This window comes from Amphiprion ocellaris, chromosome 9 (genome assembly GCF_022539595.1).
Source record: "Amphiprion ocellaris isolate individual 3 ecotype Okinawa chromosome 9, ASM2253959v1, whole genome shotgun sequence".
NCBI lineage: Eukaryota > Metazoa > Chordata > Actinopteri > Pomacentridae > Amphiprion > Amphiprion ocellaris.
This window is the reverse complement of record NC_072774.1, coordinates 26,904,074-26,918,466: the sequence shown is the minus strand read 5'-3', so window position 1 is coordinate 26,918,466 and position 14,393 is coordinate 26,904,074. Positions and strand designations below refer to the sequence as shown.

The window sequence follows — 14,393 nt, the reverse complement described above, 5'->3', positions numbered from 1 at the left end:
TTTGTCTAAATTCGTCAGAATGGGAGGAGAATTCAACAAGGATTGAGCAGTAATGTAATTTTAAATTATAGGGGTTTCTCTTTTCCTTCCTTTATGACCATCTACCATTATTATCAGACTTATTTTTCTTTAATGTATATTAGATAATCAATATATGACTTGAAACGTGACAGATGTGTCCCCACCCTGTACTGGAACCACCACCATCCATGTAGTTGTTTTATTTACACACGATGACCCTTTTCTGAGTGTCAGAACATAAATGCATTACTATATCACTGCTGATGTATTCACATGCAGGCAGTGTTTTAATGTTATAGCTGGTTATGGAGGCCTAAAGCTCATTTGCACTAATGTATGTGTAGTGGGCAATAATATATTGTGAAATAAGTTCATTGTTCATTTGTATATAAAATCTTGAGCCAAGGAAGCTCCAGTTATCAGATAAATGTGGAGCAAATTATGCAATATTTTAGTGTCACGTGGTGAAAAGTATAAGTTCAGTCTTTTCAGGGGCAATAAAAATCTTCACCGCCCTTAGAAGTTTTAATCTTTTATTGGTTCTCAACATTAAATCATGGATCACTTCTTATTTCAAAGAATTTACAAAAAAAAGACCGCTTCATGGCAACATGAAAACAGATTTCTACAAAGTTATGTCAGTAAATTAAAAATACAAAATTTAAAATGTGCAACTTGCATTAGCACTCACCTCCTTTAAATTGACTCAACTAACTGAGCATGGGTGTGGCCAGTTGGTGCTTCAGGTCACAATTAGTGAAATGGAGATTTTCTAAATGCAGTGAATGTCTCTGGAAGACTGAGTGACTGGTGAATCCGTTCTCCTGGTTTTAACCACAAAAAAAAAGACAAAAAACACTCCAAGCAACTCAGCGAAAAGGTTACTGAAAACCATAAGTCTGGGGATGATACAAGATTATTCCAAATCACTGATTATCAGTATAGTGGAGTACTGTGGGTTCAACCGTGTTACCTGGTTATTAAATGAATCTCCATAAACCACTTGTGGAGAATTTGGGCACCACCATAGATTGAAGGAAAATACACTGAACCAAAAAATCAGTCTTATAAATCAGTGTCATAAAATACTCGAAACTATCAATTTGATATTCTGATTAATAGTTGAACCAATGGCTCGTAAGTAACATTAATTAGACCAACGGGTACACAAAACATTTATTAAAATAAACAGAAGCAAAGCACGCAATATTTACAGAATAATCGAACTCCATACAGGCACATTAAAATGTCTCTTTGTTCTGTCTTCAGGCATTAAACCCACGTGTTAAACCAGAACAAAACAGACTGAAGCTGGAAGTTTGGGTTTCCTCTCTATGGAGGCCAAATCAGATCATGTGTGTGATTTTCTGAGGACTCCACTGTTAGATAAATAGGATGTTTGTTTGCATGAAATACTCTGTGTCTGTGTGCAGCCTAATTAACATCACCATTACCACTTTACTTAATCCTGCAGCAACATACAGCTCTGCAACTCCAAGAAAATAGTATATTCACATTAACATAAGGGTCATTCCAGAATTGGAGGACATTTTACATCCCACCCATCAAATTTCAAATAATCCATGTACAAAGTACTAAAACATGCGGTTGTTTTGTAAATGTTCTTGTCCTGAGACCAAATCTAAAAAACTAGGAGAAAAGAATGTTTGAAAATGTTTTTAAAAATACCAAATAAGTCTGGAGTTCCCCCTAAAATGTCATTTTTCTCTTGTCCCACTCCCCTGATGGCCAAATTGAATCTCAAATAAAACACTTAAAATGAAACCTAAATCAATTTTTTTGGTATTATTTTTTTCATTGATGTGTCTTGAAATTGTGGGAAAATTTTTTTAATCAACATAATATTTTAAATAATTATTATTATGCATGGAACATGTGTCCCACAACATGCACCCAACCCTGTTAGCATAACTTTTCAACCTGGTGGAATTAAAGAAAAAAACACTGAATCACACGATATGCTGGAATTAACATCAAACAGTTTTCCTGAAGAATGGGTAGAGCAAAGCTATGTCCTCCCTTCTATTTGTCATATTTTAATAACATTGTCAGCCTTGATTGAATGTCTCACTCTACCTCATGCAACCCTGTTATGCATATTATCAGGATCAGACAAATTCTTTTTATTTTTAGCTTTACTGTTTTCCATCAGTCAGTTTGTCCTCTTGGTCAGCAGTAACAGCCTAGCTAAGTATTTAGCTTCTATTCCTGAGAAAAAGCTAACATTAGCATGGATTAGCAACCCTGTTACTGTGATTAGAGTAGGGTTAGCAAACAACAAATAAAACATGCAATAAAAATGGTACCATTGATGTGTAAGCTGAGCCAATCAAGTCTTTGATAGTTTATTGCCTATTATTGATGAATACTGAGCAGAGAATTGTAAAAGAGAATGTTTATTTTTCAAAAACTTTTTTAAGTCCAAATGTCCTCCAATTCTGGAATGACCCATAAGCTATCCTGTGCTTAGCTGTGTTTCCTGTTACGCTATGCTAGCTGTGTGTGGATGTCCATTTACCACAGTCCATGAAGGGAAGAGCTTCCTCTGGGTGGTTCCGTTGGTCCTATCTCTCATGTGGATGTTCGGAAAAGTTGGAGCTTCTTAGATGAACAGTAGTCTTTGCTATGAAGGTTTCTGATGCAGTAAACAAACAGATCGTGGCGCGCTGCTGTTCAGTTTCCGCTCCGCAGGTGCGTTCCAGGTGTTGCCTAAGGTGACTGGAGGATCAGTGAGACCAGAGCCCTTGACAGAAAGAGTTGCGTTATTTCCGTTCACTCCAACGGCGCAATGGCGGATCGTGGGGCGGAAGTTAGCAGCAGGTTCTAGAATCACAGTGGAGTTGCAACATAGGAAACGGTTTATGATGCACTTCTATCAGGTAAGACGTTTAGAGAATACAATTAATCATTATCAGCACACCAGAATCCAATGAACAAGTGTATTACAGCTTGTTAGTTGAATATCAGTTACTAAATTAGTACATTTAATGAGGTTGTTAACAATGCTAACAAATGACAGATTAGGCTCTGCTACTGGGTTAAGTTTTTAACATATAAAGATAACCACTAACAGCTTATTAATTGTAAATTAATTTATCTTAATGGCATTTCATCCAAAGTCTAAAGGGCTCTGTGTGTGACCATTTACCTTTCAAAGTAAAAGCTTTGTTTGAATCACGCAAATGAATAAAGTAATCTTTGGAACTTCTGTGGTACCTATAGTCAATTAATTATAAGTGTTAAATGTGAAATAAGTGCTTACATACAGTAACTAGTCATTCTCTTTAAAATCATTCATCTAATTTAACACAAGTGCAGCCAATTGAAGCTTTAAGTGACACTTGGTGAAACTGGGATCATTTCAGTGCAGTGAATGTGTGTTAAATTAGAGCAGTGCCTGAATATTACAACACTGGGAAGTAAAAGAAAACTTCAGGCAACTTTGTGAAAAGGTCACTGAAAAGCATAAGTCAGGAGATGATACTAGAAAATTTCCAAATCACTGAATATTTCTTTGAGTACAGCTAAATCCATTATTAAGAAATGGAATGAATATGGCATGTGTAAATCTGCGTTGAGCAGGCCGTCCTCAAAAACTGAGTGACTGTTCCAGGAAGAAGCGAGAGGCCACCAAGATGACTCCTCTGAAGGTGGAGATGACAGAGCTGTCCATGCAGCAGCTGTTGCCTTTTCTTCACCAGTCAAAGCTTTATTGGAGAGCCACTGTTGAATAATGTCTTATTAAATCTGGAGTAATTGAAAGCATGTGGGGAGATTCTGAAGTCAACTGAAAGAAGGTTCTTTGGTCTCATGACACCAAAATTGAGCATTTTGGTCATCAGACTGGACAATATGTTTGGCGAACACCAGACATTGCACATCATCAAAAATACACCATCCCTACTGTGAAGTATGTTTGTTCTTGCGTAACCTGACAGAGCCAAAGCAGACTGGCTAAGAAAAATGAGGAGAAATTGCAGCGTCCAGATGTGCAAACCTGTTTGAGACACATTCACATAGGTTCTGTAATTGTGGCCAAAGGTGCATCTACAAAATACCGACTTGAAATATGAATCACTTATTTTACATTTTATATTTGTAATTACAGATGTTACCTTGTAGAAATCACTTTTCATTTTGGCATGAAGAGATTTTTTCTTGTCAAAAAAGCCACAAATAATGAGCATGGTTCAGTGTGGAAAAGCAATAAAAGAGTAAAACTTCCAATGAGGATGAATTTGGCACTGTAAGTAAATATACCTTGTTAACTTTTCAATATTAGTATTCAGCCCATTTCACAAGTAACATGAAGCAAAAAAACGAAACATGACTGTGCAAAATTGGGTTTGATAATGGACCATAATACCAAACTGATAACTGGGAAATAAAGTTTATTATTCACAGATGTCTGTTAAAAAGTTAGACTGATTATATTGTTCTCCTATATGGATTAATAGAGTTCTTTATCGTGAGGAAAAGTTTTGTTCCATAATTACAGAAGCTGTGTGAGATGTGGAGAGCATAGTGAGCAGACTGTAGATCAGTGATGCACATTTAATGGGACCATGGGGCCCTCTAGTGTTAAAAGCTGGAAATTCACTATGATAAAAAACATTTTGGTACATTCCTCCATTAGCTGCTCCATCACATAGCCAAGAACCATGCCAGTAATGTAAAAACAGAGTCTAGACCCACTTACAAAGTTAAATAATTGATATTCTGGTTAAAGACAGACAGTGGCATGTACTACAACATGCAGTAGACAGTTAGGGGAAACCAGTGTTTGTACAGGCATTCAGTTTAATTTAATTTGAAGAGACTTCAAAGATATGATACCAAAAGAAAGAAGGAAGGAAAGAAAGAAAAAACACACATACAAGAAATGTGGATGTATAAATATCCAAGCTAACAAGGTGGGAACACTCCCAAATGCGCAGTGTACAAAATATCACAATGTAATATATACAACACAAAAAGAAGACAAATACACAGACAAGCACTCTCAGCTAAATGGAAATCGGTATTTACAGAACAATAAATAACCAATAAACCAATAAATAACATCAAGAAATTTACATTCAAGCCAGCTCAGGACATAATTCAAGCCTGAAAAGCTCAGATGCAAAACGATATTTGATTGAATATGTGAAGATAATTAAAGAAAACAGTGCCAAAGGTAGTTCACATGATAAAAAGTGGCTGTACGCTAGTTCTGAATTCTCCATAAATACAAAAGGGAACCCAAAACACCACCAGCACGTCTTTGTTCGGCACACAACATGTTCACCAGCGTCGAAGACAAACTACAACTTCAGAGAGGATATAATATAAAAAGACAGGTAAACATCTGCAAAGACGAAAGAACAGCTGCTCTGTCAGAGGGGGAGACACTGAGATAATCATCAGATCCATTGTTTCTCTGGATAATATTCATGACATTTCATCACATTACAGACATGTAGGGATATACAAAATAGGTTTATGGTTGTACACAGAAATAAAACCAGTAAATTTCATCCCTACATGAGCTACAGCTGATCATTATTCCATCTTAAAACAGCGACAGAACAGTATCCTCTGACTCTCAAAGGGCCTGAAATTTATTCTTCCTCTTTCTATGTAAACCTCTGGATTCATTTTCCTTCCTTAGAATATATCTGAGCGCTAAAGGATGACAGCTCAGAAGTTAGAGTCCACATCCCAAAATAAATAAGACAATTTCATCTGCACATATAAATGGATATTTGCAGAGGCGTCAGTATCAGCAGAACTGTAAACTTAAAAGTCTCTCTCAGGTAACATCAACACTAGCTTGAATAGGATGAGGAAAGAAATGACATGATAGTTATCATCAGCTTTATATCTGTACAGGTGAACAACCAAAAAATAATATAAACTGACATGTTTGTGCATGTGTTATGATGTGTATTCCTGTCTCAGTACAGCAGTGTTTGCTAATATAAGTTTATAATCTTTTTAAAGCAGTTCAGGTGCATTTATGTATGTAGCTTTCCCAGCATGCCAAAGGGGACCAGTAAACTCTGTTTCCTGTTCAGACTCAGTTTTTAGTTGCTGAAAGTCACTTTTTCAACCACACCTAGCGCACTTGGCACCACAATAAAGAGAAGGAATACAAAGATCTATCCCAGACCAGCCACTACTGTATTTTGGGTTATTTGTGATAATGGTCATCTTAGTGTTGACCTTTGACACCTCTTACTAACAGAACCATCCTCTCTCAACAAAGGCCTGCCTCATGTTTTATCTACAAAACTCAGATCATGGCTTAAATGAACACATCACACCTGAACACATCCATCCATCCAAATCTGCCTCAAATTAAGTCTTGCATGTTTTAGCACTCTCAACCTAGAAGCCAAAGCAAGGTCCAACCTCACCTGAACCTCTCCGGCTCCCCTTCATCTAATCTCTTTTAGCCCGTCCTTTCCTCTTTCTCCTCCCAGAGTTCTCCTGGGGCTTCTCCTCTTTGCTGCTCATCAGAACGGCTCCGTTGGCGGCTTTGCTGAGCCCGTTGAGGGCGCCGTTGGAGAGAGCTTTGCCTGCTTTGGAGGAGGATGAGGCGTCGCGTCTTGCAGGCTGCTGGCGGCGGTAGGTCTGGTAGTAGAAGTTGCCGAACAGGATGATGAAGGTGATGGCGTAGCAGATGAGCGAGTAGTGCATCCAGTGGGGGAAGTCGCAGTTGACATAGAGCGACAGAGCCGTGTGACCGATGGTGACGTGAAACTGAATCTGAGACGCAACGAGACACACAAAGTCACATTTTTGCACTGCATAATGGTTTCACAGCTTTTCAAAATGACTGTGCAAGATTTGTTATTTCACTTCGATATTCAGTAAGATTAACTTTCAAAAGAGACACCAGCCACAGAAAGCAGTGATATCTCACCATCTGGATAATAGTCAAATACTTCTTCCACCACAGGTACTTTTGGATCTTTGGTCCGCAGGAGGCCAGACCATAATACAGATACATCAAGACATGGATCATTGCGTTCATGTGTGCACCAAAGAATGCTGCAAAGAGAAGAAAAAAATGCTTAAATTAGAATTTGGCATGATAACTAAGAATACAGCTTTGTAGCATGCACAAGTTTCAAATCCAATTCAGTTGAATCTCATGCGATATTTTTCCATTAAAAATACAGTAATGTTGGTTTCTTATCAGCCATGCAGGCAGGCGTAACTGCTAAATGAGATACCAGTTCTGTCTCGAGTGAAATATCTCAAAACTGTGGGATTAGTGATCATTACATTTTGCAGACATTTACATAATTATTGTATATATAATGAGGTAACGTTTGTGGTTTTCAATGAGATGTCTCAACTGCTGCTGCGATACATTTCCATCATATCTAGTGCAGACAAAATGGATGTAAAATCCTAATTTTGGTGTGGCTCAACTTTTGTTACACTTTGACTTAAGACCACATACTTAGGAAATCGATAATATTCCCAGTGACCTCGGTTGCCAGTTGTGCTTGGTGCAAATTAGCAAATGACAGCATGCTAAAATGCTACAATATTGTAAACATGGCATACCTGCTAAACTTCAGCAAGTTAATGTTGTCATTATGAATATGTTGCCCTGATAATGTTAGCATTTAGCTCAAAGTGCTGCAAGGCTTAAGTATAGCCATACAGAGCTGCTAGCAGGGCTGCAAACAGACGTCTACAGATGTGAGAATCATTTTAAGCTGCATTTCCACACACTGATAACATGTATTTGGCAAATCTAAAAGTCACTAACTGTAAACTCATGGATTATGCACTTTCCATAAGATTTTTCACATACACTATCATTCAAAAGTTTGGGGTCACCCAGGCAGTTTCATGTTTCCATGAATTATCGATGTACTAACATAGCTGCACAAGGGTTTTTCTAATCATCAATTATCCTTTCAACACCATTAGCTAACACAATGTAGCATTAGAACACAGGAGTGATGGTTGCTGGAAATGTTCCTCTGTACCCCTATGGAGATATTCCATTAAAAATCAGCTGTTTCCAGCAAGAATAGTCATTTATCATATTAACAGTGTCTAGACTGGATTTCTGATTATTTTACTTCATTGAAAAAAAAACTGCTTTTCTTCCAAAAATAAGAACATTTCCAATGTCCCAAATTTTTGAACGGTAGTGTATGTAATTTCATTGTTATCTTTCACTAAACTCTAAAAAGCCAAAAAATCCACGACATCATGCAAAATTAAGCCCAGAAACTGTATTTTTTTGCCATGGAGAGGATTTTTTGCTGCTCAACTTATTGGGATATTACAGTTTTGTTTTTTTTTTTAACGTTTAGGAATAGAGTGTTGAAATAGACGTAAACCATAATGTTGACAGTTACTATGTGAGCTACTCACACTGCCCTCCTGCCACCCATTTGATGCCGATCCACCAGAGCGTGAACATGGTGCAGTGGTGGTAGACGTGCAGGAAGGTAACCTGGTTGAATTTTTTCCTCAGGATGAAAAACACGGTGTCCAGATACTCAATTCCCTTGGAGATAAAATACCACCACAGAGCTCCTGCCACCTGTGTGGGGAGAGGTACAGATGAACAAGCAGACACAGAAAATGAGAGGAGAATACAAACACTTCCAAAACTACCTTCAAAAAGTTAGTCATGCACTAATATTTACTCCAGGCTTCACTACCAACCAAACCAAAATCAAAAGTCACTCTCTCCAGCAGCCGACGTCACATTACCTCAACTCTGGCTTCTCTTCACTGGTTCCCCTTTCATTTTAGAGATAACTTTACAGTTTTACTGATCACCTACCACTGATCAGAGGACAGAAGGCTCCCAGAATCACTGACCCATTTTATCAGCTTGCTTTTAATTCTTGCTAATGTTTTTATTGTTTTTTTTTATTTGTATCTCTTTATACTAACAAGTTGCATTTTGTACTTTTGCGTCTTTCGTTTTCTCATTTTAACTTTAATCCCCTTCATTTTGCCTTGGTTATTATTGCCTTCTAGGTATCCTGCTTTTGCTTTATCTGTCAAAGCACTTTGCAAACCCTTGTTTTTTTGGTGCTGTATATACAGACAGTTACTATCATATCATTATAAAAACAGAAGAGCAGTTGTCACATTTGTGTGAAGAACATGTTTGTTCTCTGCCCTGATCTTTCACATCTTAACCTCTGGGTCATCTGAGACCGACTTCCTCCGACCGACATGTAACTACGTCATGGAGCAACAGCACTGTAGGTGAAACTGTACACCAGTCACCATCCCTCTTCCAGCTTTTTCAGATAACAGGAGCAGGGACTGATCGTGTTTCTAAAACCACAGAGAGTGAAGCTTCCCTGGCAGGCTGACATGGATTTAATCACTGTGGTAGAGTAGAGCACAGTAGCAGACTAAGATCTGGATCTATCAGTAGAAGTTAGCTGAGGTGTTTTGTTCCTTCTAGGAAACTAACTGCTGCATGAACTGTGAGGCAGTAAGTTACATAACAGAGCAGGTGAAGTGGTACTATTAAAGTAAATGCTTTATATAATAAAATGTGTGTGTCTGTGTAACACTCACCCTGACTTCATTGGGATCATCGGAATAGTCCACAGGTTGACAGATGTAACTGTATCGAGCCGCCCGCGCAGCCATAAACAGCTGAAAATAAAGAGAAAATAACTCGATTGAATCACTCATATGAAGAGACAAAGACACGTGGTGGGAGTGACAGAGACAGAAAGTATGCTGTAATTAGGTTAATCTATACTCACATGACATGAACGGATTCTCTAACATACTCATATGGGAGAATTTCAGATTCACCTCCTTTATTACAGCTTCTGGACACATGCAAGTAAGTGTCTGCCAGAAACTTCTGTCAGTGGTGAACGCACAGGTTTGTCTTCATAAAACTTTAATGTTTCTTGTTACTGAATAATTGTGGCAAAAGAAATGTTTGTAGCGTGATCAGGCTTGAGAATTAAGATGATACTAGACCTGCAACGACTAATCGATTAGTTAGATTTCCAACTAAAAGTCTACATTCTCTGTTTCCAGCTTACTAAATTTGAGTATTTTCTGGCCTCTTTACTCCTCTGTGATGGTATACTTGCAGTTGTGGACAAAACAAGGCATCTGAGGATCTCATTTTGACTTAGAGAAACACTGAATAACATTTTTCACTAATTTCTGACATTTTATAAATCAAAAAACTACTTGATGAATGCAGAAAATAAACATATTGATACTGATGTTTGGGTTGTATGTATTGGTCTGTCTAATATCCTTGTTTAGACATGATTTATGTACTGGTTTCTTATTCAAATGATCTCTTTTGCAGTTGTCTTTTGGGTTATAATCTTAAAAATATGACCCTCGAGTCATTTTGATGCATTAATTACATTTTTGTCATTTTTTGCAGGTGGAAAACAGTTTTATATGAGTTGAATTGGTGATCTGAAGCTATTTCAGCAGGGTTAAAGAACTGGAGTGTTTATAATGTAGGACACAGAGCAGGTGAAATAATGCACAGACATTACGTTTTACAGCAGATGACATAACGCAGGTAAAGCAGTGCAGCACTCTTACCTCTTTAAAGATGAAGAAGTTGAGGAAGACCATGCTGAAGTTGTAGACGATGAGGGTTTTGCGGAGCTGGAAGGGCTCCCTGTTCTTCATGTATTTGGGTCCCAGCCAGAGGAAGAGCAGGTAGGAGGTGCTGATGGCCAGCGTGGGCAGAGGGTTGTCCATCAGAGGCCATTTCTCCACTCGCTTGTCTGCGGGACAGATGTTCTTACATAAATATTCCTAATGTTCCACTAGCACAATGTGGGTTCAGTGTCAGCTTATTTTAAGAAGAGCGCAGGTCAAACAGGTGGGAGTGAAGATAGCGGATGTTGTCCCAAGGTGAGCCGTCTGGAGGTCGGTCTGATGTCGACCTTATTTAACAGAATACTTCGAGGAAGATGATGATTCCCAACAGATTTAATTCATCTGACTCACAGGAAGAAAAGAATCTAAATGAAAGCTGTGATCCCTCACTGGCTTCACCTGCAGGAGGCATTTAAACAACTAAAATACATTAAAGCCAATTTACTGCAGTATGTGCAACAGTGACTCATTCCTTGACAAATTCCCACTGAAGTACTCTCCTTTTACTCCAGCTCCCTCATCGTGACTCATACCTGCAAATGTATGCATAGTATACGAAAACGTGGATTCACTCACTTTACTCTCATGCACACTGAATATATATATATATATATATATATATGTGAGTATTACCTGCAATGGTCAGGGTCCATTTGTAGAACTCTATGGTGTCGTTGATCAAATGTGTGACAATATCCATGACCTGGAATGGAACAGAGAAGTGTGAAAGTGGAGGCTTTTAAAAATCACAGTGTTTTATTAAACAGAGCTGAATCCACTGAGTCACAATTAGTAATCAACAGTGTCATCCTGTTTATTTCTCCAAACTGGAACTTTGCATTATTTCCCAATCACAGAATTAGACCCAGGCCAGCAGGAGGCCAGCTCTCTGCCCTCCGAGTCCCATGAGGCCTTGATAGATGGGCCACGGGCGTCATTGCGCACAAACGCTGGGGACACCGGCCGGCAGAGCGCATGTGTCAGCAGATTTTTTTTGGCCTGAACGCGACCAGCAGCCAACCTGGTGGCCCTTTAATGAGAGGAGGGGGTTGCCTCGTGTCCCACTTCTACATTGAAATGGGTCACGTCCTATAGAGAGCCAGACAGGCGGACTGACAAGTCGCGGAGGTGTGATTTAATGATCCCCCTCCTCTCCCGGATCAGGCGCTGCTGCTGCAGCATCTGCCACAGTCCTGCATGAAATAAACTCTCCTCACAATAAAAACGCTCATTCCTGTCTCAATAAACATCTAGCTGCATATTTTACACCTCTAACAGGCTCAGGTCGGTGTGCTCAGAGTGTGAATCTAATCTGTGAGACGAATTTTGGCTTCTCTGCGGCAGTCCGGCCTTCAACCACAGGCTGCACGAACAGTCACATTATCAATTTCCCCCCCAAAAAAAATGCTGATCTGTTTCCATCTCAGAGCTGGAAAAACACCGCTTCACACAAAAGACAGATGCGGTTTAAAAAGCAACACTGCGCTCATCACACAGCGGAGCAGATTATCGACACTGATCTCTCCTTCTCGGCTGCTCGGCGCGGATGAGGATGCTTATTACCTTACCGTGTCGGTGCTTTAAAAAAATCCCGTCTATGACATTCAATGCAAGGTCATGCAATGCGGGCTATTCCGGCTTCTAATCAGCTGATCGGGTTTGGTGTGAACTGATGGATGGTCTGGAGTCCAGAACGGGATAAACGGGCCGTTGAATGAACGGCGATGGCACGAATTTCTCGTTAAGGGACCATACTAGCTCCACTGCGCATCTGCTTCAGTGAACAGCTCCTCAGATCAGAGCAGAACCAGCGTCAAGGCAGACAGAATGCACCTTTAACTTCCGGTCACGCTTTCAAAATAATACAAAGGCTCAGTCGTTTGCCTTGAGCCACATAAAACACTGCCAGAGTATATGAATTTTATAACCTAAAACGGATTGTTTATAAATTCACTAAAATATGGATTGATAAAAAGCTTACATTTAATGTACATATCTTTAATTTAGTTTAGAAACTCAAATTGAGGATTGGCCTTTTTTTTTTTTTTTTTTTTTTTTTTTTAAAGAAAGCATGCTTTACATTTTCTGCAACGAAAAAACTTGTGGAAAGCACCTCTCTATCTGCCATGCAGCCTCCCCCACCTTAAAGAGACTTGATTCAGTGTATCATGCCTCATGAGTTTCATTTACAAAGTAAAATCTCTCACTCACCACTGTATTCTCTGTGATTTGGTTGGCTGAACATCACTAAGCACTCGAGGACAATACATGTTCATTGATAAAGCTCTGCTGGCCAAACTCCCAGAATACCTCAGCACCCTTTCAGTTCTAGTAGTCACCATCTGCAAACCTCCAAGTAGTTACTTTTGAATGTTCCCTGGACTTTAACAGACTTTGGTTAAACAGCGTTCTCCCATCATGCACCATGATTATGGAATAATCTTCAAAAACCTTTTCAACTAGAAACATTCACATACATTAATGAGTTTATGAATACCATAAAGAATACAGTGAAAGAGGAATGACAATGTTTTTCTTGAGAGGTCACTGTCCTTAAATAGCTGTCCATCTGTTTTATTGTTTCACTGCTTATTGTTTATTTGTGTATCATATATCTGTTTTATATAACTTAGACATTTTTTATGGCTGCTACCTTGGCCAGGTCTCCCTTTGTAAAGAGATCTCTAATGTCAAGGGGACTTCCTGGTTTAAAATAAGGTAAATAAAAGAAAAAAACTAACAGAATTTGGAGCAATTCCAGAATTTCAAATGGACTCCTGAATGCTGTCTAACCTGCAAAAATACATCTCTTCGCAACATTTTGGTGCTAGGCCTTCAAAAAGCCAGTGATTTATGACTGACAAACCATGGAGGCATCTTCACAACCAATCCCATTCCCTATCAACTACAGGAAAGCAGGATCCCAAAAAAATCATTGTGACACTGTGTACAAGTAGCAACCCAGAGCCAGCTGACACTGGGTGAGAGGCAGCGTAGTCAGCTGTCAATATCGGCTTGGTTAAGTGTTTTGTATGCATACATATGCCCAAAACTGTTTACCTTAAATGGGAAAGTACTATAAATTGAATACTTAAAATCTTCAGGGGCCCAACCACATTCTCAAAGAATATCTCCAAATCGTGCAGGGGGCATAAGTGCATGAACATGCAAGAATTCAAAAAAGAGCATCAGTGAATAAATATAACTCTTCATACTTAATGCAGCTTGTCTTAATCTTGTCAAAGCACATACTTCTGTTGACAGTAATGATCAAAATGATCCTCAACCCTGTCAGGACGCTCCAGAGGCACTACAATGACAAAAATATAAACATTGAACAGATGACAATTAACATAGCTTATAGGAAAGAATAACATTATTACAGATTAACTCAATATGAATTTACTTTAGACTGTCCCCACTACAATATATAAATACAATCTAAGCCCACAATTCTGCAGCAGAAGTATATGTGTTAAGTGTTCTATTGTCAGCAGTTTCATAAGACATAGAAAAATAATTACAATAAACAAAATCATTAAACTTTTAGATGAGCACAGAGGAACTTTCAGCAGAAAGTAACTATATTTTACGGCAGCCTCGTTCTATTTTTTTTCTTCCAAATCGCATACTTCAGACTTTTATTTGAAAGCAGCATCACTCCCTTCCGGTCGTGTTCACGGTGTCTCTGTGCAGCTTCATGCAGCTCCGCTCCTCTT

General features: G+C 38.8%; 1 protein-coding gene across 1 annotated transcript; it reads right to left on the bottom strand.

Moving 5' to 3' along the window:
- Positions 1-4,822: 4,822 nt before the first annotated feature.
- Positions 4,823-12,479, bottom strand: elovl4a (ELOVL fatty acid elongase 4a). The gene is made up of 7 exons (XM_023299793.3): positions 12,243-12,479; positions 11,308-11,377; positions 10,612-10,799; positions 9,601-9,681; positions 8,428-8,599; positions 6,950-7,077; positions 4,823-6,792 (listed from the first exon to the last, which is right to left on the bottom strand). The coding sequence occupies exons 2-7, from the start codon at positions 11,372-11,374 to the stop codon at positions 6,466-6,468; spliced, it is 963 nt and encodes a 320-aa protein (XP_023155561.1). The 5' UTR covers positions 11,375-11,377; positions 12,243-12,479; the 3' UTR covers positions 4,823-6,465.
- Between the last annotated feature and the right edge of the window lie 1,914 nt (positions 12,480-14,393).